The sequence below is a fragment of the Lissotriton vulgaris genome, chromosome 1_2, assembly GCF_964263255.1.
Source record: "Lissotriton vulgaris chromosome 1_2, aLisVul1.2, whole genome shotgun sequence".
NCBI classification, from domain to species: domain Eukaryota; kingdom Metazoa; phylum Chordata; class Amphibia; order Caudata; family Salamandridae; genus Lissotriton; species Lissotriton vulgaris.
In genome coordinates this window covers 183,316,340-183,338,448 of record NC_141686.1, presented here as the reverse complement: position 1 = coordinate 183,338,448, position 22,109 = coordinate 183,316,340, and the positions used below count along the sequence as shown (strand labels likewise).

Below are 22,109 nucleotides of genomic sequence, written 5' to 3'. Positions count from 1 at the left end.
CTTTCTGGCGAATAGGAAAACAAACCAACTTTTGTCTTCTGTCTGTGAAAACGGAACAAATGTGACAAGATAACAAGATTTAAAGGCATTTTTATTGCTCACAAAGTAAATGAGCAATAAAGATGCCTTTAAATCTTGTTATCTTGTCACATTTGCTCCGCTTTCAGAGACGGAGGTCAAGTAGGTTGAAGTTAGGTCGAGGACATTTTTTTAAGGTACTAGTCCTGCAGGTCTAGTACAATTTTTTGGATTTTTCGAGCCCTGGGCCCAAGTAAGATGGAGGACCTATACAGTGAGCATACATGAAGAATTCCTATAGTCAAAGGGATTAGTCAGGGATAGATCTTGGCACTTACTTCATATAGCATTTATATCTCAGGACGGTAGACGGGCTGAATAGGTATTTAAATGATTAAACATTTATAATGAATTAATTCATCTTTCTTCTCACTACTTTTAATTTATTTCGTACTGTTATGGATTTACATTCATTTAGAGTATTTCCCCTTTCTTTTTTCATTAAGTGCCTCAGAAAACCAAGGCTAGCTTGATCAGCTTGGTTTCATGCATTGTTGATTTATTTAGACTTTCGTTAGGGTATCAACCATTGAGGAAAGGATGTTATTTTAGTTTATTATCTTACAGTTAACTTCTCCTGAATGATAAAGTTATTTATGGAGGAATAATGTCTTCTGGAGCATAGGAGGTTATGTTCTTCATGATGCATATCCAAATGTTTGGAGTATGAACTTCCAATGAAGAAAAAAGTGATAAAGGGAACAGAAAAATAGTTAAATCAGTACAAGCAAACATTCTTCTGTATGACTTGCATATCATTGAGAATATCCCCAGTTTATGGATACAGGGTATAATCTAAGTATCAAGGAATATTTTGCGATGAAGATGAACAGTTTCAGGTTGATGTTTATTTTTACCTTGTAATGTGACAGAATGAAAAGACGTGCACCTCTACTGCAATTTTAAGCACATGATCTAGCATTCTTTTTATTTCTCTTTGTCTAATTAGATCCATGATTTCATGTGAAAACATGACCACTCGGAAAGCAGTAAAGGATCAGCATGCCGATAACTCTCCAGACATGTAAGCAACATCAGTAACCAAATTCAGGACATCTATAAGAAGGCATGGAAAGACAGAATCAAACTTCAGTGACAGAGTTTATTCTTTTGGGACTTACTGATGATTTGTATTTACAAATACTGCTCTTTGTGATCTTCAGTTTGGTCTACTCTGCTACTCTACTTGGTAATATTGCTATCTTCATATTGATATGGACTGATCCTCTTCTTCAGAACCCTATGTATTTTTTCCTAAGTAACCTTGCCTGTGTTGATCTTTGTTTTTCCACCACTGTCACCCCCAATATGCTGGTAAACTTCCTGCGTGCCCGGAAGACAATCTCCTTCTCTGGTTGTGCAGTACAACTCTTTTTCTTCAGTGCTTTTGGGATTTCTGAGTGCTTCATTTTAGGGGTAATGGCTTATGATAGGTATGTGGCTATTTGTAATCCATTACTTTATCCAGTCATAATAAATCAAAAGATATGTGTCCATCTTACATCTGCCACTTATGTTGTAAGTGTACTAATCGCAACCCCAGAAACAATCTTTACCTTCAGCCAGTCTTTCTGCAAATCCAATTTAGTTGATCATGTTTTCTGTGACTACCCACCGCTACTAAAGCTTCCCTGTTCTGACACGTATGCAAATGAAATGGTAATTTTTCTCTTCATTATTCTAATCTCCATGGGCTCATGCAGCATTACCCTGACCTCCTACTGCTTCATAATCTCCACTATCTTAAAGATTGACTCTGCCACAGGAAGACGCAAGGCCTTTTCTACATGTGGCTCTCACCTTACTGTGATCTCTCTGTTTTATGGAACTGTATTACTTATGTATCTACAACTTGCATTTAACTCTTCCATGACTCAAAGTAAAGTTCTATCTGTTTTCTATACAGTAATGATTCCAATGTTAAATCCATTGATCTACAGTCTCAGAAACCAGGAGGTAAAAAGAGCTTTCAAAAAATGTTTTGCTGATCGGTAACAAATGTTTCCACTTCCATACCATGGAATGTCAGAGCAAATGTTTAACCTTTGAATAATGATTCAATATATTGATATATCTTAAATTATCTTTCTGCAGGAGGGTTGTTGGACCTCACATCATTTGCATGGTTTTCAGCCAACTTTTGCCATCCATCCTCCTTTTTTTTGCTGACTTTGTTACTCCATAGGATTGTATGACTTAACAACTACTGCCTAAACCACGACTTCTAGAACAACGAAGGCTAAACCACGACCATTACTTAACCACTACATTTTTAACCACTACTCCCTAAACAACGAAAAAATAAGATTTAATGACACTTTTTTAATTTATGCCTTTTTTTCGAAAATACTAGTTAATATTTGTTTACAAAAACGAGCACACTGATCATATTCTGTTCGATTGGAAAGCATTTACAATTGGTAAAATCAAAGCAACACTGCCCTCTCCTGACATAAACCGGTAATTTAATTGTAAACAACCTTAGCTGTATTTGAAACGTAACTATTACAAATGTATTCATCACGGTATATTTCTAACTATATATAATATATATTTTTTATCGTATTTGTGGGGGGAGTCCCCCCACACCCCCCATCTACCCATTTATACGTTTTCCTAAATTATCCTGCGTGCAACTCCAGTGTTCTAAAAGTCGTGGTTCCATCCTTCGTTGTTCCGTCCTTCGTGGATCAGCCCTCTTCGTTGTTCACTCTTCGTTGTTCCGGTAAGTCGTTGTTCAAACATCGTAGTTAAGGATGTTTCCCGTCTAATTTTCTAAAAGATGCATTTTCAGTATTGTAACTAGAAATCCAACCTCCGATTTAAGAGGACTGTAAATAACTATTGCATTTGTGTGCAACCACTATATCTCTACCTGCTCTAAAACTAGTAATCACATAGTAAATGTAATTAGGCAACCCATTTTAGTCAGTTAAAGAGATAGAACCTTCCAGTAGTGGTTTTCAGTACCACAGCATGTAAAAAATAAACCCACATGTCATATATTTTAAATAGCATGCACCCTGCCCTGTGGGCTTTTTGGGCCTACCATAGGAGTGAATTACAGATATCAAAAAAAAGAATGATTTAGGCATGGCAAAAGGTTAATTTTACTATCTCAAAATGGCAGATAGAAACTCCATACAGGCTGTTTTAAAGGGATGCTTCAGTGGGTGGCACAATGAGTGTACATTAGTTAGTTGGTTACTTATAACTTTATTCGATTTTCTTTCAAATCATAAAAGTACATGGAAAAACATCATGCAATGTGCACAATGGGTATCCCAAATCTTTCAACATTCAATACAATATATACCAATCAATCAATTCTTTCTTTATTTGTCTTGCCAAAGACAGGACTTAAAGATACACATAGATGAAAAAACATCATATAAAATCAACATTTTACAGCAAATACAAACTCATTTTCCATTTAAAAAGAATACAACAGCACAAACATACAGTACTTTTTCTCGGAATTATCTAATAGGAACTAAAGTGACAGTGCAAAATGCTTGGGTTCGTAAGTAGCAGAAAATATTATCTAATAGTGCAACAAAGAAAAACAACTGCAGCCATCAATAGCAGCAACTATTATCCAAAAATACATGAATAATACAATCCGGCCTATAAAGGAGTTAGCAAGATGGGTAAACATTTTAGCAGCAATACTAATGCATTCCATACAGAAAGTGATACAACACATTAAAATTAAAAAAGCGCTCTCCTCTTTGCTAGAATACACTTCAAAAAGCTGCAACAGCAAAACAAAGATCATTCAGTTGCTGCAAAAAGTACAAAGTTGCTCTGCACTTAGAAAATTTGTGTCCGCGCAAGAGATGTATTGAACATTCCTGGTAAATGGAAGATAAAATTGACAAACAAATACAAAATGTAAAATTGTTTGACTCAAATGTTCATCACAGGGGCAAACCGTAATAGATTCTGATGAATACTGACCCAGGGGGAATCATATCAACCAACGAAAAGATCCCAGCCTGAATCTAGACAACAGATCCCTTTCATGCACATTGTTTACATATGTTAGATACTGAGCAATGTCGGGAGGAACATGTATAAGGCAATACTCCCTGACTGTGGGTTTGGCTACTTCAGGCAATTCCCTGGACAACTCTTTTTGTTTGCGGAAGCTCACCAAAACCCGCTGTTGATCCCCTTTAACAATTTGATCTGGGTGCTCAAACGGGGAGGAATAACCAAGTTCCGTCAAGCAGGTTTTAATGTATTGGTGCCAAATGCATAGCATGTACGTCCCTACATTCCCAGGATCCCCATAACATATGTTAAAATCGGAATACGTTTACGCTTATAGATCTCTAAAATAGGGGCTATGGGCTTTTTACCTATGGTCATTGCAAGTGAATAAGTGGTACCAACTGTGCGTGTAAATCTTGTTATTCTATTCTTTATGCAGGTATGCTACGTACAATCTTCATCAAAGTCCAGACCTAAATACAGAAAGGAGCTAACTCTTTCCAGCTTTTAACCCTTGATATTCAGGCTACAGGACATAGGGCCAGATGTAGGAAGGCTATTACCGGTTGGTAACGGCCGAAGTCGGCCGTTACCGACCGGTAATAGACTTTTCATATGTAGGAGGCACATTTACCGATTCGGTAAATAACGAATCAGTATTTACCCATTCGGTATTTACTGAATCATCATTTACCGATTCGGTATTTACCGAATCCATAAATAAAATGTAGGAAGCACTTCAAAGAGTACTCTGGGCTTTAAGGATTCGTTATTTACCACCAACTATTAGTTGGTGGTAAATAACGAATTCCTATGTAAATGCAAATCTGTGCATTTACACCTAAAATGTATGTGTGCCACATGTGCACACAAGCACTAATCAGGGGTGCTACAGGGTGTCAAAGTGACACCCTGCCACCCTTGACTTTTTCCCAATTTTACCGAATCGGTAATTACCGATTCGGTAATTGACATTCATTCCTATGGGCCTCCAGGCCCATAGGAATGAATGGCAAATACCGAATCGGTAATTACCGATTCGGTTAATACCGAATCTTAACGATTCGGTATTTTTTACCGATGTTTTACCCACATAGCATTTACCGATTTAAAAATACCAAATCAGTAAAATTCGGTATTTTCGAATCAGTAAATTTAAATTACCTACATCTAGCCCATAGTGGCTCCAACCCCAAATCCTTCCTAAAGTTAACATAGCTGGAAATGAGTTTTTTTAGACTGATCGTAGTCCTTGTCAAAAGGACTGGCTTGCACGCATAAAGGGACGCTGGCACTGCTTTTGTCTCAACCTGCTTGTAACAGCAAACAATTTATGGATGGGATACTGACAATGCAAACATTCTCCCCCAGTCATAAGATTTGGGTTAAATCCCTCATTCTTTTGCCCACTATGCCACCCCGGTATGGATCCAGTCATATGCAATCATTCTTGATCTTTTGCCTCATGGGAACTGTCCAAACTGAACTGCCAGGCCAGATTCTCCCTGAACCGGAAACAAGCATCCTGGAACCGGTTTCAGGGTATGTCACCGTTCTTCAGCCAGTCTAGTGTGAATCCAGTACCACAGTGAGCAAGTAACCCACGTCTGGAAATACCCATCCCACTTAGGGCGAAAAGTGTTACAGCAAACAATTGATGGACAGAATGCTGACAAAACAAGACCCCGTGGACACCCATATTTATTAAAATGTCCCACAACTTATAGCGTGAGACATAGTTGAACGCACTGGTTAAATCCTATTTGTATTTGGCCAGAACAAGGTGGAGATTAAGAAATTGTTTGATGGTCCCGAGACCTTTCCTAAACCCATACTGGGTCGTAGCCTAAATATGGTTTGCATTAATCCAGTCCTGGAGGCGGTCTAATGCAACTCTCCCAATAACTTTAACCAAAGAGGACAAAAGAGATATTGGACGATAGCATTTAGCATCATGCACATCACCCTTTTTAAAAACATACCAAACAGAATAGTTGTAGCACACCCTATGTAGTCACAATGAGTTCAATCAGAATAGTATCTCAAAATAAGAATATATAAAAAAAACAGCATGTCATAAAGTCTCTAATGTCTACAGGCAAGCGTTTCCTATTTCCATCCACCGTCGTTTTACAAAGGACCATCCACCAATTACAAGAGATGAAAAAAAGAAGTTCCTTTATTTTTTTGGCGTAAAATTTCCAGCAATTCTTGAAGCCAACACGTGTTTTGTCTGTACAAATATGTATTCAGACTTTCTCAAGGCAGACTGAATAACCGGACCAGAGTTTACAAGGAGAGTCGGATGTTTCCAGATACCGATGGTCACAATTGAACTTGTTCCGAAAAAAGTAAAAGTAGTCCCTTTGGATGCTGGGGAAATGACAATATGTGGAAACACTGGACCAAAAGTGTTGCTGCTTGTAAGAGGGACCATCCATCAATTCATTAGAACCCTCAAATTCTAAAAGGACTCCCCAACACGGTGTACAAATATACAATAAACTGGGCAGTAACCCCTACATGCATCCGTATCGATTCTCGGGATGTTTGACCGTTATATGTCAGTTCCCGTATGTCACAGAACCAGGCACTGCCGCACTGTCTGTGCGTGTGAGGTACAGTTAAAAAAAAACAAGAGAAGTGCGTCAGGAATTTGGGAGTCCCTCACTGCAAACTGAATTAACAACAGTGGTAAGTACCAGAATGCTGGGTCTTCCTTAAATAAATCCAGAGGAATTCCATCTGGGCGCGGTGCCTTCTTATATTTACTGTTAGCAATTGCTTTCCGGACTTCCCCTACATTGCAAACAAGATTTTGACAAGTTAAATTCAGCTGTAGTGGTGCAGTCTCTGCAGCAAAGTCAGCCGAATAATGGCCAGCATAGTGGGTCACCAAAGTCTCAGGGGGGATATGGACAGTTACTTTGTCTGCTGGTAGGGTGGGAGATAGAACAGACCATACAGCCTTCGAGAACGCCTGAGGGTCCCTTGAAAGGCAAGAGCTCACCACTAGATCCCACTTTTCTTCTTTCAATGCTGCCTTTCTTTTCTTAATGGCAAGCTTATACAGCTTCCTATTTACCTTATCACTATCAGGTCTCTTGGGTATTGTTTCAAAGGCCTGCATACAATATTATTAGCCTCTCTACAAGCCTCGTCGAACCAGGAATGAGCTTGATTACAGGACTGGGACATAGGTTTAGAAAGTAGATATTTGACTCTGTCTAACAGGGTTACAAAACCTGTTAAGATGTGAGCTGGTTCACGTGGTATACAATTACAGCTAGACACAAGGGCAGAGCTAAACAAAATTGCCTGCGACATAACACTATTCATGTTCACTGAACGCCAGACCACCCTGCGCCCAGTGGCGGCTGGTGACATTTGAAAGTGGTAAGGCATAAAACCCTCCCTAATCCCCTAAAGGAGATTTGGGGGGTATCCCCAGAGAACATTTTGAAAAAATAGTGGACAAATGGTGCATTTTCAAGAAAATTTGAGAAAGCAGGAAGGTTAATAAAGCAATTGTGAAAGTGCAGTTATTACATTAATAAAGAGATGTCATATAATATAGGTAGCTGCCTATTCAAGCTTTCTTTTCCCCATAGTCCAGCAGGGTCTTGATACAAGACAGATAAGGGAAAAAGCAGTGTGGTCCACTCCTCGACCAGAAAGACACCCATATTTTGTTGGTAAGAAGTCAAAAGAAGTCAAAAGATTGGTCAAAATGAAAACCTGAAATGCATTAGGCAATCCAACAATTTGCAAGTACATCTCATCTATGTTCAACAAGCCATGTTTTACCCATGATTGGAATTGTGAATCACCAAATAAACTGAGCCACTGCAATCAAAATTAACGGAAACTGTGGCTCAAGGTTACATATTGGCAGAAATTGTAAAAAACAGAAACACAGTCTAAATAACTATGAAAGTGACTCATAAATATTGACCATGAAACTCAAACTCAGAAATTCCAGATTCAATTCACTGCCAAAGCAGGCCTCCCACGTCCAAATTTTGCGTGGGCTAAGTGCAGTCTACAATGCATGACTTGCCAAAGCAAATTAAAGTTCTCTCATATTTTAAAATTTCCTGTAGCAGACACAATTTTAAGTTACCCTAAAGCAGAACAAGGTTTTACATTCCACCATTCAATGGTTTGTTCCAGTGTCTGGTTATAGTAGAGATAACTGTGTACGTATGCTCATACCTATATTTGACTTACTTCCGATGTGCCTCTTTTTCTCTCTCTAGCTCAACATACTTGTTATACGCCTCTCTCATTCTGCCACACGCTTGGCTCCATCTCTCTCTGTTTCTCTCTTTGTAAAATGTGCAAAATAAATTGACAAAGGAAAAGCAAAGTCATTGTGATCAGGAAGTCAAGCTTTGTCCCCACAGAGAAGGTACTGGAAAGTAGAGTAGCCAGCAAATCACTCCCTCTTGCATATAAATTGATGATCATTTGGCATCAATTCGTTTTCCTAGCCCAGTATTAATGGTTTTGTCTCATATTAGAAAGCAAATCATGGATACGCCTGACATTACAGGGGTGTGCAAATTTTCAGGCAGTGATGCTGGGATTGATTACGCTAGATAAAAAAAATGGGAAGCTCCCTCAGGTTTATGCATATTTCAAATATACCCGTTACACCAGAAGCATGGCTTGCTTCCCCCTGGAGCTCAAGCACACCTCTCCCAGTCAGTGCTATTCCACCAGAGGAAGCACTGCTTAAATGTCACCTCTGTGCATTCCTAATCAACACTGATATACAGAACATACCAAATGCATTGCTGATCAAAGGGTTTGAGTACACTCTGAACGTTAACTACCTGACAGCTTCTCTTGAGGTATCTGGATGTGCCTCCTGTTTGAGACAACTAGCTACTCCTGGACAAACCGAATATCCCACAGGCCAAATCACGTGTGTTTGTCCTGCGACTGACAAAGCCTTTATGAATTGTTTATTGCTCTGTAAGCATTAGTTGAAAAACACGAAACGCTCTATAGACACTCCCTCATATACATAAGAAAAAACTATTTCGAAGCCATAGGCCAAAAAAGTAGGACTTGAATATGCAACCACTCTGGTGTTACTTTTAACATACACAGATCGAAGCTGTTCAGGGTCATGTGTGTTTGTAGTTAGTCACTGCGGATGTTCACCTTTCACATGCCATGGCTATAAACACGTGTCCGTAAAGCCAGTGAGAGGCCCCCCTAGCCACCATTACATCCTCAACCCTTCATTCATGTGGAGCTTTGATTCAGATTGGAAATGACACTTTCACTCGAGTAGTCACTGAGAGCTGATGTCTATTTTGGCTCCGATCTTAGACTGTAACAAACCTAAACAAAGAAAGGCCCATAACACACTATTCGGCGATGAGCAGGCTGTTAGCATCTCACAGTGAGAATAATAAAAAAGGAGCCTGTTTTAAGCTGCAAATAAAAAACAAGATGTGTAATTTTTATTTCTAATGCAATGTGCATAATTAGCATGAGAGCTGTCAGAAGGCATAGGGTTTTCTTTCAATGAGGGCAGCATTTCTGGATTAATTCATCCTATTTTAATAGGCAGATAATGTACTAGTCGGTGTCCACAAAGTGTGTTTATGATTCAGAACCTTTACAGAGGAGACACCGAATCAGAGAGAGTAATGATATTTTTTTATCATCACCATCAGATGGAAATAGTCAAATGCTCCTAATTTGCATGCTATTAATAGTCTAAATCTCACCGCTTCTACCTTCTAAAGTAAGTCCGGCCACCCTCCGAAACCAACAACAAAAAGTGTGTACTGGGTAGCTTCACTATTCAGGCAGAGCCGAGCATGTGCTAGCTGTGGAGCAGACCCACAAAATCACCTCAACAATGCATCAAATCTGTTTACTGCACCAGGGAACCTCATCACAATGAAGCACCTTATTTCTGTGTTCTACTGTATTCATATGTGAACACCATGAGGCACATGCAGATCAGTCCTCTATGGGACTGACCCACTAGAAGAATGCATAGGTGACTGAGTGCGAATGAGGGGGCATATTACCAAGACAGGCGATAAAATTCCAATTGAAGCCCAGGTTAGATGTCCTTCACCTTTAACATGGGCTTCAAGTGGAATTCCATACAGCATATTATCAAGGCCATTATCGTTGTTTTAGTTGCAGTTTTATGCCGCTAAAACTGCGATAATTTTATTGCCTGTCTTGATAATATGCCTCTAGGTCCCAAACTGGGCTGCTCAGGGGATCTCAGTGGGTGCATGTGGCTGGGGAGAGTTTGCAGTAGTGTGAGGGACATGGAGGTTTCTTGCCGAGGGGAAGGGTGGCTCTTCTGAAAGAATCCTACACTCTTTGAGAAGGATTTGGAAGTATGTGACACACAGATGTATATAATTGTAGAACATGCAGAAGCAGAAAGGATTTGACTCTTAGATTTAATTTTCTACATTTGTGAATTATTGCCACAAGAGCTCCTCCCAATACCACAGACAGAGCGTTGCAGTCCCTTCATCTGCCCCAAGTAAAGAGTGAGAGAGAAGACGGCATTAGACTTACAACGCTGAAGGCATAACCCCCGCACTCTGCCCCACTTGCCATACGTACACGTTCGTCTTGTGGTGGTCATTTGTTGGGCGCAGTTTATTAGGAATACAAGGAAACACGTATATACTTTTATATTTATGTCCTGACAAACTTCCTTGTCATTGTCTCTTGGCCCTTCTGGGTCGTTTCCTATGGTAGGTTGGTTTTGCGCTCACTTTGTGTGGGGAGGGAGTAGCTTCTGTCCTGGAGTTAGGCCACCTCGCTACCTTGTCTGACTCTTGTTGTGCCCTGCTTTTCGGCGGGGGCTGGGCTGGGGCTCCGTGTGCTACCCCCCGTCTTTGGTAGGCCAACTTCCCAGCCGTGAGGCATCCTAGAGTGAGTGCTCCTACACACCTGTCCTTAGGCCAACTCACCCAGCCGTGAGGCATCTGAAGGTGAGTGGACCTATTCTGGCACACCGCCCTCCGGTGTGCCTCCGTACCAACCGTTATCAGCGTAGTTCACCGCCACGCTTGCCTGTTCCTCAGCCCTGCGACATTGCTGTTCCTTAGGTGTGGGTGGGTGGGACAAAAATGTGGTCTCCGACACCGGTGCTGCTCCCCCGCTCCGATAAGATAGGAGCTTGCCTGGGGGAGCGTTGCTTATATGCTCCCCCATTTGCCCTCCAGCCCGGTATGCCCTATGTCCATTGGGGGGTTATTCTCCTGCCTCGGCCTCCATTGGCCGGGGGGGCCAGCGCCTCTTCGTTGGCCGCTGCGGGGGGAGGGCGCAGGTGTTTCCTTTGTTCCTGGTCACTTTGCGCACCAAAAACCAGCCTCCACTAGTTTGTGTCAGGGGGCACGGCGCTAGTTATGGCGCCGGCTTCCGAGCTCCCTTTGGGAGCAGCCTCTGCAATAACCCCCACACTCTGCCCCACTCCCACATGTATACCACATTTGCCATACTGTATTGCTTATCTGGACAAGAAAAGCCAACGTAAATGTTCCTCTTGTGTTGGTCATTTGTTGACAGCAGTTTATTAGGAATACAAGTAAACAGGTATATACTTTTATATTTTACATGTTATGTCCTGACAAACTTCCTTGTCATTGTCTCTTGGCCCTTCTGGGTCGTTTTCTTTGGTAAGTTGGTTTTGCGCTCACTTTGCGCGGGGAGGGGGTAGCTTCTGTCCCGGAGTTAGGCAATCTCGCTACCTTGTCGAACTCTTGTTGTGCCCTGCCTTCAGGCGGGGGCTGGGCTGCGAGCACCGTCTCCGCTTGCTACCCCGCGTCTTTGGTAGGCCAACTTCCCAGCCGTGAGGCATCCCAGAGTGAGTGGTCCTACACACCTGTCCTTAGGCCAACTCACCCAGCCATGAGGCAGCTGAAGGTGAGTGGACCTATTCTGGCACACCGCCCTCCGATGTGCCTCCGTACCAACCGGTATAAGCGTAGTTCTCCTCCACACCGTCTGGGAGGCTTCCGTCTCCCCGCGGCTCCCCCAAACTACGTCCTGTTCTTCCTTATTTGCACCCTGCCAAGCCCATCACTCCCCACAGGTTGGCCCGATTTGAGCCTCCACACTCTCTATCTTTCATGAGACTGCCTCCTTCCGTTTTGCTCCCTCGGTGCCCCCTCCGCAAGGCTTCCTGACGGGGCCTGCAGGAGCCTCGCTTCATCTTTTCCCGTGATGGTAGGCCGCCCTTGGATCCCTCCGTGCACCCCTGCCATGTGTCATCTCAATACCCTGTGTGGTAGTAGCCTTCCCTCAACTTTTAGTAATTCCTTCCTCTCCTACACTGCTTGCATTCCTTCCACTTTTATCCTGTGGGGAAGGGGTATGCGCTCCTCTGGGCCTGTTGCCCTTTATCTATCCCCCCTTCGTCTTGTCAGCATGCCCCCCCCCCCCGGATTGGGGGTGGGTGGGTCACGCTCCAAGCCCTGGGGCATCCCCCCTTTATGGCGTAAAAGCCGTTTGTCTCTTTTTCACCACCTGGCTAAATATTTGGTAGCACTTTGCTTTACGCCATTTGTAGTACTCTGTCGCTGTGTCATAGCCTGTAAGATGGCAGTTATGCCTACCACAGCCCTGGCTTCCCTGCCCACTTCACCTCTGTCCGTCACTGACTCGCTATCCTAAAATGCAGTCTTGATCTCGCATCCGAGTCGTGGTGTCCACCGCACCTTCTTTGTATTACTGGTCGGCCCCTGCGTGCTAAGGAAGCTCTGGCTTTGTGCGCAATGGGCGGAGGCCTATTAGCTTTCCCTGCTGACAATATACGGACTGGACTGTCCTAATGTCAGCCCCTGCTTTCTCTGTGTTCGGAGTCTTGTTGCTTTTGTGTCCTCAAGTTCCTGATTCCACTTTCTCAAACCTCGCTGTCCATGAGTAAGGTATTTGCACTAGTGGACAGCTTGTGCGATCGCGTCTTTTCTTTTCTTTCTTTTTTTTTTTGGGTATCTCATTTTAGTTATAGGGATAGGGGATAGGACCAATAATTCTTATCCCCAGCCATTTTGTCAAAGCATACTATGTAGAGTTTTAGCATCTGATCTGCCCTCGTCCTCTCAGCTAGTTTTGTCCGGTTGCAGTGCCATATTACGGATTAGGGTAGGGACCCTTATCGCATTTCTGGTTCCTTCATGGCAAACCTTTCTACTTGGAGGAAGGGCTCTGAGTGGCTTTGCAAGCTCTGGCTACCCTACTGCAAGTGGTTCCAGTGTAAACTTGTGTATCCCCGTTTAGCAATATGACGCTATGTATCATGCTGCACACCTGCTGCTTAATTTGATGCGAATATTCTAGCTCATTGCCCGAGCTACTGTGGCTGTACGTGCCTTCTGCTAAAAACATTTGCTTTTTTGCCAATGTTTTACCCGAGAATGTTCCCCCAGTTACCTGTTGACAAGATGAAAGACTGGACTAGCTACTTTTTGGCCTACTGGCTTTCACTATGCTGCTCAACTGTGTTTCCCGTATTCTTCCTGCCAACGGCTGAACTGATTTTTCGCATATGTCTATTTCAGGGAAGTGCATCATGCTTCAAAACCTGTTGCTAACTTATGTTGTCATGCAAGGATACCTGACCATTGTAGTTTTTTTTTTGTGTAACCTTTAATGCCGTCTGGCTCGCACATGACCTGTAGGTACAGGAGCGTGTTACGCTAGCACCAGTTGTGTTGCAGGAGGGCATTATAACCTGAGGTTGATTGACTTGCCCCAGCGACCCATGTGTTCAGTGTCTATGACTCTTTCGATGGGCACCAGGTACCTTGCGCAAGGACACCTTCATTTTACTGTGGTGGGCACGGGGGGGGCTGGAGTGATTTGCCAAACATAACACAGTACCCCTGTTTTGAGTTGGACTGTTCTGGCCGTACGCGGTGCCCCCACCTGGGCAACACTGGCATTGGTCCCTCCCCTCGAGAAGGCCTAACCTGTGGGTATTTAACAAGGGTATACTTTTGTTCCTGAGGGGGCCCTTCGGCGCTCAACCATCCAGGCAATTATTAGATAATTCGGCATGTAGTCACTCTGGTGCCGCTTGCAATGTGTGGGTCACCATTTCAAACCCCCATGTGCATGCATTGCCGGTAGACCGGTTCCCTCACCCGTAGCGCTCCTCATGGGACAGGAGGTATTGGAGACCGTGAGCCCTTAATCCGGTCGCCCCATTCCCGGTGCAATCTTATATAGTGCAGGCCTGCCACTTCGCAAATTGTAGCCAGCGCTCGCCTGCCCGGGTGTAAATATACAGCGCTAGCTCCTTTTATCTTGGCACTGAGGCTTCCTGGTTGATAGAACCTCCTTTACTAGACTGTTTGAATTCCGGCAGAGAGTGCAGCCATGGTCTTTCTGAAAAACTGGGACTAACTGACTTAACTTATAATAGTAGGCTGTGCACTCTGCCTGGTTCAAGCCCTTTGCAGCAATACTATTAACAATCTGCAACCTGTAAATGTAGAGTTTTGGGGGTCAGACTACTCTGGGCCTTGTATGACGAATCACCGCTGCTAGAGGCGGAGATAGGGCTCTCAACGCTCATAACTAGTTTTCAAAATGGAGAGCAGCGAAAGCCAAGTTAATTTTCTTCAGCCCCATTCTTTTCTTTTCTTTATTTATTTTTTATTTACGTGGTCTGGCCTGAACCCCCGACATCAACCTTGGAAGCTCTCCCCACTTATCTCAATTATGGTAACGCAGATTGGTCTATTTAAATAGTTGCCTGAGTGGGGGATATTATAAGGCTAACATTCCTATCCTGATTACAGACAAGTTGCGCTGGTCCTGCCAGGATTTACCAGCTAATGTATTATTAAACCAAGCTCCAGCTTTCCAAACATTATTTCTGCCATGCCGGGCATTATGAATGGGAGGTACCAAGAAACAGATGTACCAGGGAAGTTGTCTTAAATGGCGTCCTCAACAATGCAAACCGCGACTGTCATTCTGAATGCATCTTGTTTTGCCTGTTACCTTTAATTTGCCGAAAGAGAGCATAGCAGGAGCTGTTGCATGATGGCCTGGGTCATTTTTACAGTCAGGCCACTTTTGATGATTTATTGGAGTACTGTGTGCGCACGCGCACACAGGCATAATGCATAACGGGGACCATCTCATGCTCTGAACCTGTTTAGACCACGCCCCACCCTGTTGTCCCAGGGTAATGACCGTCCGGGCGGAGGTTAAGAATGCCTCCCTGCTCAGGTTCAAAGCAAACCTTCCATTCTCCGCACCACTTCCTGTCGTGCAAAGGGGCCCCCCAGCAGCACAATGATATCCTGAGATGGAAACTATTTGCAACTAATACGGTTGTTGCACACGAACCTATGACTTTGTACAGCTGTCCATCAATTCCGAAATCAGGTTATAAATTAGCCGTTATGACGTCACTAATCCTGTAATAGTTCAGTTCTAAAATGGAATTCTGAAATGCTCTACCTTTTCTCTGCGCCAGTCATCCCTTGATTCTTGAGCGCAGCCGAGCCAGCAAAACAAGGGGTTGGACATCTGTGCATATTACACTGAAGCAGTGTGGGGGTGTGGTGCCAGGCATGTTTATCGACAACAAAAGGGGTACATTTGAGTCTACATTTTCAGGAATTACAGCACTGGGAGGTATACTTTAACATAGTCCTCCATCCATAATCATTAACTTATTTTCTTCATTTACATTTTTTAAACGGTGTCTCCTAGCTAAGGTCCCATGTTGACAAGAGTGTCCGATATAACAGCCGTGCGGGGTTAACCCGAGGCTCAACATCTGGCCTACCCGCCAGAGTCAGCAGCAACAGTGTGAGGTGACATGAGCAACCTGGGACACTGGCCACTATTCCATTCTCATTCCCCTTGGCACTTGAGCCACACTGCATGTTAAAACCCAGCACGTAGCACCATTGCCGCCCGGCCCTCCTGCAAGGGCGCCGCCAGAAGTGCCGCAAAATCGACATCTAGCATACCAAGGACGTTAGGTATCGGGCGCTTTCTATCCTTTCTTTGTTCTATGCTCTAGGGACCTCGCACATTTTGTTAAGCTGGCCATGTCTCTTTTCTGGTACCTTGAAGGCATGGGCGTCTGTAGGGGAGGGCAAGGGGGTGCGCTTGCCCCCCCCTGGATCGCTGGTCCCATTCCATTTGGTCCGTAATGTTTAAAATTACAGCAGGCTGTTCCCCTGCGAGAAGCCCCAGGAGTTTAAATGTTCTCTTACTTGGGGCCTCTCGCACTTGTCTTTGAACTCTAGAGGCTGCAGCAGCCCCTCCCCAACCTCGAGCAGACTGTGGACAGGCCCATTGTCATTCTCTCTGCTGCTGATCATCACATAAAGAATGACAATGGGCCGCCTGCATTAAACGTGCCTTGAAGGCGAGTGATGAAGTTAAAATGTTGTCCCCCCTGGAAGGCGAGTGATGAAGTTAACATTTTGCCCCCCCTGGAAACATTTCTGCGGACGCCCATGCTTGAAGGGGCATTAAACAATATTCACGCAGCCCTGTTTCTTACCTCCTTTGAAGGCTGCGGGGGCACTGCCGCCCGCCCCGGCCTTTGTCATCTGGCTTGCGGTGCATTTTGGTAGACGTTCTGGCGCCCTGCTCTGCCTCGATCGCAGTGTCCAACAGCTGGTCATCGGTCATCGATCTTCGGCCTCCTGGATCCCGGTTCCCGGGAGGTGCCACCTGGATCTCGTCGCCCTTCCTGATGTCGTCCTGTTGCTCGCTGCTGTGGCCGGTCCTTCCTCTGTTTTGTGAGAAGGAGTGGGTACCTACACTTCTGTCTCTTGCTCGGTTTGTTCCATGAGAGTCCCTTTCTCCTTGGTGGCTGCATGGCGAGGTGGGGTACTTCGTCTGATCCTGCTGGGCTGTGGCGGACTTGTAATCCATTGGCGCCACTCCTCCAGCTCCCTGATGTGCCCGGTGATGCTTCGTTTCTTCCTACTCCTTGCTCCAGTTGGTGGCCCCGGGCGGGGAGTTCTGGGCCGTCTCTCTCTCTCTTGCTGGTGGAACGGGGTGGGCACCCAGATGTCCCTGGCAACCCCTTATTCTTGGCAGCAGCGGCCAGTTCCTCGGACGTGAAGGGCTTTTGCCTTCGAGAAATGGAACCCTTGAACAAAAATGTGGGCTCCGACGCCGGTGCTGCTTCCCCGCTCTGATAAGATAGGAGCTTGTCTGGGGCAGCGTTGCTTATATGCCCCCCCATTCGCCCTCCAGCCCGGTATGTCCTATGTCCATTGGGGGGTTATTCTCCCGCCTCGGCCTCCATAGGCCTGGGGGGCCGGTGCCTCTTCCGTGGCCACCGCGGGGGGAGGGCGCAGGCGTTTCCTTTGTTCCTGGTCGCTTTGCGCACCAAAAACCAGCCCCCACTAGTCTGTGTCCGGTGGTATGGCGCTACTTATGGCACCGGCTTCCGAGCTTCCTTTGGAAGCAGCCTCTGCAAGTCCAGGGGCTCAGAGGGGTCACCTCACTGAAGGGTCCTGGAGAAGAGCTGGTGGATTGACACGGTTGTAAGAGGCGCAAAAAAAAGCCACCTCAACCCCATGCTACATGCAAAGAGCTGTAGGGGGTCTGCTGCCCATTAGGGGGGCCGGGGCAGTATTGAGACACTGCTATAGAATCCCAGTTTAACACTTATAGAGCTGTAGGGGCCCTGGTGCCCAGGCGAAGGGGCTGGGGCACTAAGGAGACACTGATATAGGATGCCAGTTTTACACTTAGACGAAAGCAATCACTGACAAATGGCATACAAAAAAAGGATTTTAGGCAGACAAACACAGAGACAAAGACAAGCTTTCAGAATGGCACAGTTGTGGCCAAACAGTGATTAGGTGTACAAACAAAGAGAAGAGATTTCAGAAGAAGCAGGCATACACCGGCTGACTAGTGCATCAGTAATCTTCTGTTTTCTTCCCACAGGGAAAATATGTTCACTATGGAGAACCATGATCTACACTGCCCACCCCCCCCCCCACTCACACGAAATGTGGGGGGTTTAATTCCTTTTCCCACCATGGGAAACCTATGATTACTACCACATCGCTACATTTGCACATGTTTCCTGAATGGTAAGCTACCTGCAAAAAATGTATGACTACTACCCAGAGTACAAGTTTGGGCAAGTACTATCCTTTTTGGAGGACAAGGCTAGTAACACCGTCACTTGTAACGCCAATTAATGACGGCGGATCACCCACAGTATTGACAGATTTTCTGCCACTGAAAGTCTACTTCATAATCCAAAGTGCCACAGACCCCGTTTCTTTGAACCAGGCCCTAGAAAAACCCCTAAGTCCCAGCCAGGCACTTACAAAAGAGAGGCGGTGCACGACCGAAAGTTGCTTTTCTAATATGAAATACTGAGAAGCGTCGAACAGACATTTTCATGAGGCGAGGAGCTATGTTGAATTTTAGCTGCTTTCAAGGAAAGTACTTAGCGCCTCTGCGCATCCATGCACACGCTATGCACGTTTCTTCGCAGTGTGAGTTTCATAATTCCTACAGGTCGTTTGATAGCGATTTTCTAAATGTATATATAGATTACATTTACATATTTTTGAAACAACAATCATGACAAGTTTAATATTGAACAAACAGTATTACGTATTAGCAAAAGGCTAGCCTGGACACAAGCCAGGACACATTTATGTATTATTTTGATAAAACATATTTGGATATGACCGACACAATAAGTAATAGGAAAAAAGTTAATTAGCTTTCAAGATGACATTTTTTTGGCACTGCCTTCATAATTAAAATAAAGATGAACGTGGGGCTTGACCTGTTGCAAGACATTACAATAATAACAACAGAAGAGGCAGAAAAACCTGGGTTTGTTTCTGGGTCAGGTCGTGCACAGAGGTAATGCTGGATCCAGATTACTGAAATGGTTTGCCAGTTTCCAAGGGCACTGCTTCTCAAACAGGAAGCTTAGCGCCCTCTCGGCTGGGGTCATTGCCCACTGATGTTCCATGTCACCCTCTCATCCAAACCTGTCTCACTCACCAGAGGGTTCCCAGACTACTGGCTGATAGGAGCCGTGGGGGAGGGGTGGGAGTAGGTGAGGGCGAGAGGTGAGGCGGTAGCATGAGATTGTGTTGGGATCTTCGCTGAGGAGGCAGTTCACCTAAACCATAGAATGCCAGGGTAATTGTTCATAGTGCCCACACCGCTTGTACAATACACAATTACAATTCCCACTCAAAGGAAACTCAGGAGACATTTGTGGTTTATTTCATACAACACAGGTATATCTTTATGGTGGGTCATCTTACGGGCGATCCAAAACAGGCAGCCCCTCGCTGTCCCGCTTGCCTGAGGAGCCATCTTGCACGGCGAGTCGATGCTCTGACGGTGCAGCACATTACCATTTTTGGTATACTCCCACCCCCCCCTGTCAGGGCGGAGCGGTGTGGCACACTCCCGATCGGTTCAGGCCCCCCGACCGCCCGAAGGACTAATGGGGCGCCGTCACGGTTTCCCGGAACCTCCTTTGGCTCCTGGTCCTTGGCTCAGGCACCCTTACTGTGCCAGGCAGAGGTACCCTTACTGTACCCTTCTGCCGCAGAGGTACCCTTACTGTACCCGTCTGCTTCCAGATCGCCCTGTAACTCCGCCTGCAACACAAAACCAGACCATTACAACATTCTAAAGCTTCGCTCCGCCACTCTAGCTGCTGGGTCAGGGTTGAGGGTGGGAACAGAGCAGAGCCGCGGGGGAATCTAGGAAGGAAAGAGGCCGAGCTATGGCTGCTGCGGTATAAGTAGCGGGGCGCCCCAGGTGAGCCCTCCCCCTTGGCCAGTGAGAGGTGGACGCAGGGAGGGGCGCCGATAGGTAGGCTTGCTAGCCGGGTGGGACTAAAGCGCTGCCCCGCCCATCTTTCTCCATAAACGGCACTGGTGGCCGAAAATTGTACTTCTGGCCCCACTCCATGTTGAATGCGCAACTGTCTTTTAGCAAACATGTGAAAATGTTTTATCCTCCTAATCAGAAAGATGGCGATATGGTGAGCTCTGTGGGACCCACTCGCGTCCCCAGGTCAGTCACAAGGGATGTGCCAAAGACCCTCTGGGATTCTACTTTAAAAGACACTCTCCAATTTCGCTTACTGTTTCATTTCTTGACTTTCCGTAATCCCTAAAACTGCTTTGCTCACGTCGTAAGTGGGTTTGGGACCCTTGAAAATCTTCATTCATTTTTGCAAAGAGATACTTGTTCCTCTCACATCGAGCTGCTTCACAACTGTACTGATTCTGCCCCAAGGTTTCCTTGCACATTCAGCCCCTAAAGGTTTCCCAAGCTGCCACACTTCTCTTTCACTCTGAGGTTTTCTACTCGGAACCACGTGGGTTGCCACACCTCATCTATTCCTCTGAAATATCCTCAAACCGTTTCCATGCGCTGTCAAAGTTCTGAAATTTTACTCACGCTGCTTCAACACGCTGCTGTGGTTAAGTTTACTTCCTAGAACCCTGAGGTTTTGTCACACTCCTGAAGTCTCCACACACCAGTTAGAGATACTACCTTGGTTTTTAACTCTTCAACACTGCTGCAGTTATTTTACTTCACAGGGCCCTGATGTTTGCATCGTTCCCTCAGTTCCTTCAGAATCTCCTCACGCCACTAGCCAACGCTGCCTCATTTTTTAGATATCCTTGTGCCGCTTCTACATGCCGTTTAGAATAAGTTCACCACACAGAACCCTGTAGATTTGCCTCACTCCCTCTGTTCCTTTGAACTCACTTCACTCCAGCTTCTACGCGCTGCCACTGAACCATACTCAGGTGGCTGCAGAGGGGGGGGGGGAGAAAGAAAACTCCCCACTAAGATCGTCTTCAGTAGTTTAAACCTCTCACTATGCTGCCACAGCTAAACTTCATTCACAGGAACAGTGGCTCGCTACACACACTGTTTCACTGGTTTTATTATTTTATTTCCCACCTTTTTCTTCACACTGCTGCCATGTACTGCCTCTATACAGTGTCATGAGGCTTTGGCACCAAAGGTTACGCTCCACGCGTCTCTCCGTATTTCAGAGGCTCAACACAATAATGCAGTCCAGCCTGGGTCCCCCACGGTTAATCTCCTTCACCCAAATGAATGTGTGAATCCTACTGGATTTCCCGAGACTTTCCATTACACACCTCCTTTAATTCTGGGAGACAGGGGCAAGCATCTTCCCAACGCTGTCATTAACTCATGCCTCGAATAATTTTTTTTGCTCACCTCAAATCAGTTCCTTTCGCGATGCTTCAAATGCGACTTTAATACTCGCTCCGCTCCTTTCAATTGTCGCTCACCACAAAACAGTTCCTTTTGCGTTACTTCAAATGCGACTTTAATACACGCACCGCTCACTTCACCTCACGCAGCTTCAAGGTCTCACAACATAGACCTGCGCAGTTCTACGGCAAATGGAGAACTATGCCTTACTTCATTGTCTCCTGCTAGTTCGCACCACTGGCTCTGGTACCACTGTGCGCAGAGCGCCGCACGTCACTTTCTCTGAGGAGTGTCTACCGCTAGAGAGATTGCGACAGGAGAGGGTAGGTTCTACTCACTGACGCCGTCCTTGCCTTCGCACTCCGCCTTTGCCCTCCTGTGGCCGTCGTGACACTCGATTTGCACACTATCGTGATGGGAGAGATAGTGCTTCTGAGTCCTACTTCTCACCCCCGATGACAGAACCGGAACTTCCTGTCAACGACTCGACGGTTCCTCGGGGCAAGACTCTCCGTCTTGTCACACACTGAATTCCCTTCTACGCAGACAGCATGACAGCCTTCCGCTCCACAGAGGGGACTTATTACGGTGCCAAGAGATGCCCCTTCAAAGCCAGAAACGGAACGCTTTCGCTACAAGTCGTCCGCTTCTTTCATCAACATCTGCTTCGTGCACAGTCTCCCTTTCATTACCAGCAAACTGCTGTGCCGACTCTTCAATCACTTCCGGGTAAGTCTTTCTTTTCACGATCTTCCTCCGCCCAAGCATAAATCTGTCCAGGGGAGAGACAC

At 45.3% G+C, this 22,109-nt stretch overlaps 1 protein-coding gene across 1 annotated transcript; it reads left to right on the top strand.

Annotated features, from left to right (window-relative positions):
* The first annotated feature begins 1,146 nt into the window (after positions 1-1,146).
* On the top strand, positions 1,147-2,073 carry LOC147734855 (olfactory receptor 5T18-like). The gene has a single exon (XM_086952510.1). The coding sequence runs from the start codon at positions 1,147-1,149 to the stop codon at positions 2,071-2,073; it is 927 nt and encodes a 308-aa protein (XP_086808636.1).
* The last annotated feature ends 20,036 nt before the right edge of the window (positions 2,074-22,109 follow it).

Bases quoted from the DNA above. Each gene is read 5' to 3' on its own strand.
- LOC147734855 (XM_086952510.1), top strand. From the start codon at position 1,147: ATGGAAAGACAGAATCAAACTTCAGTGACAGAGTTTATTCTTTTGGGA.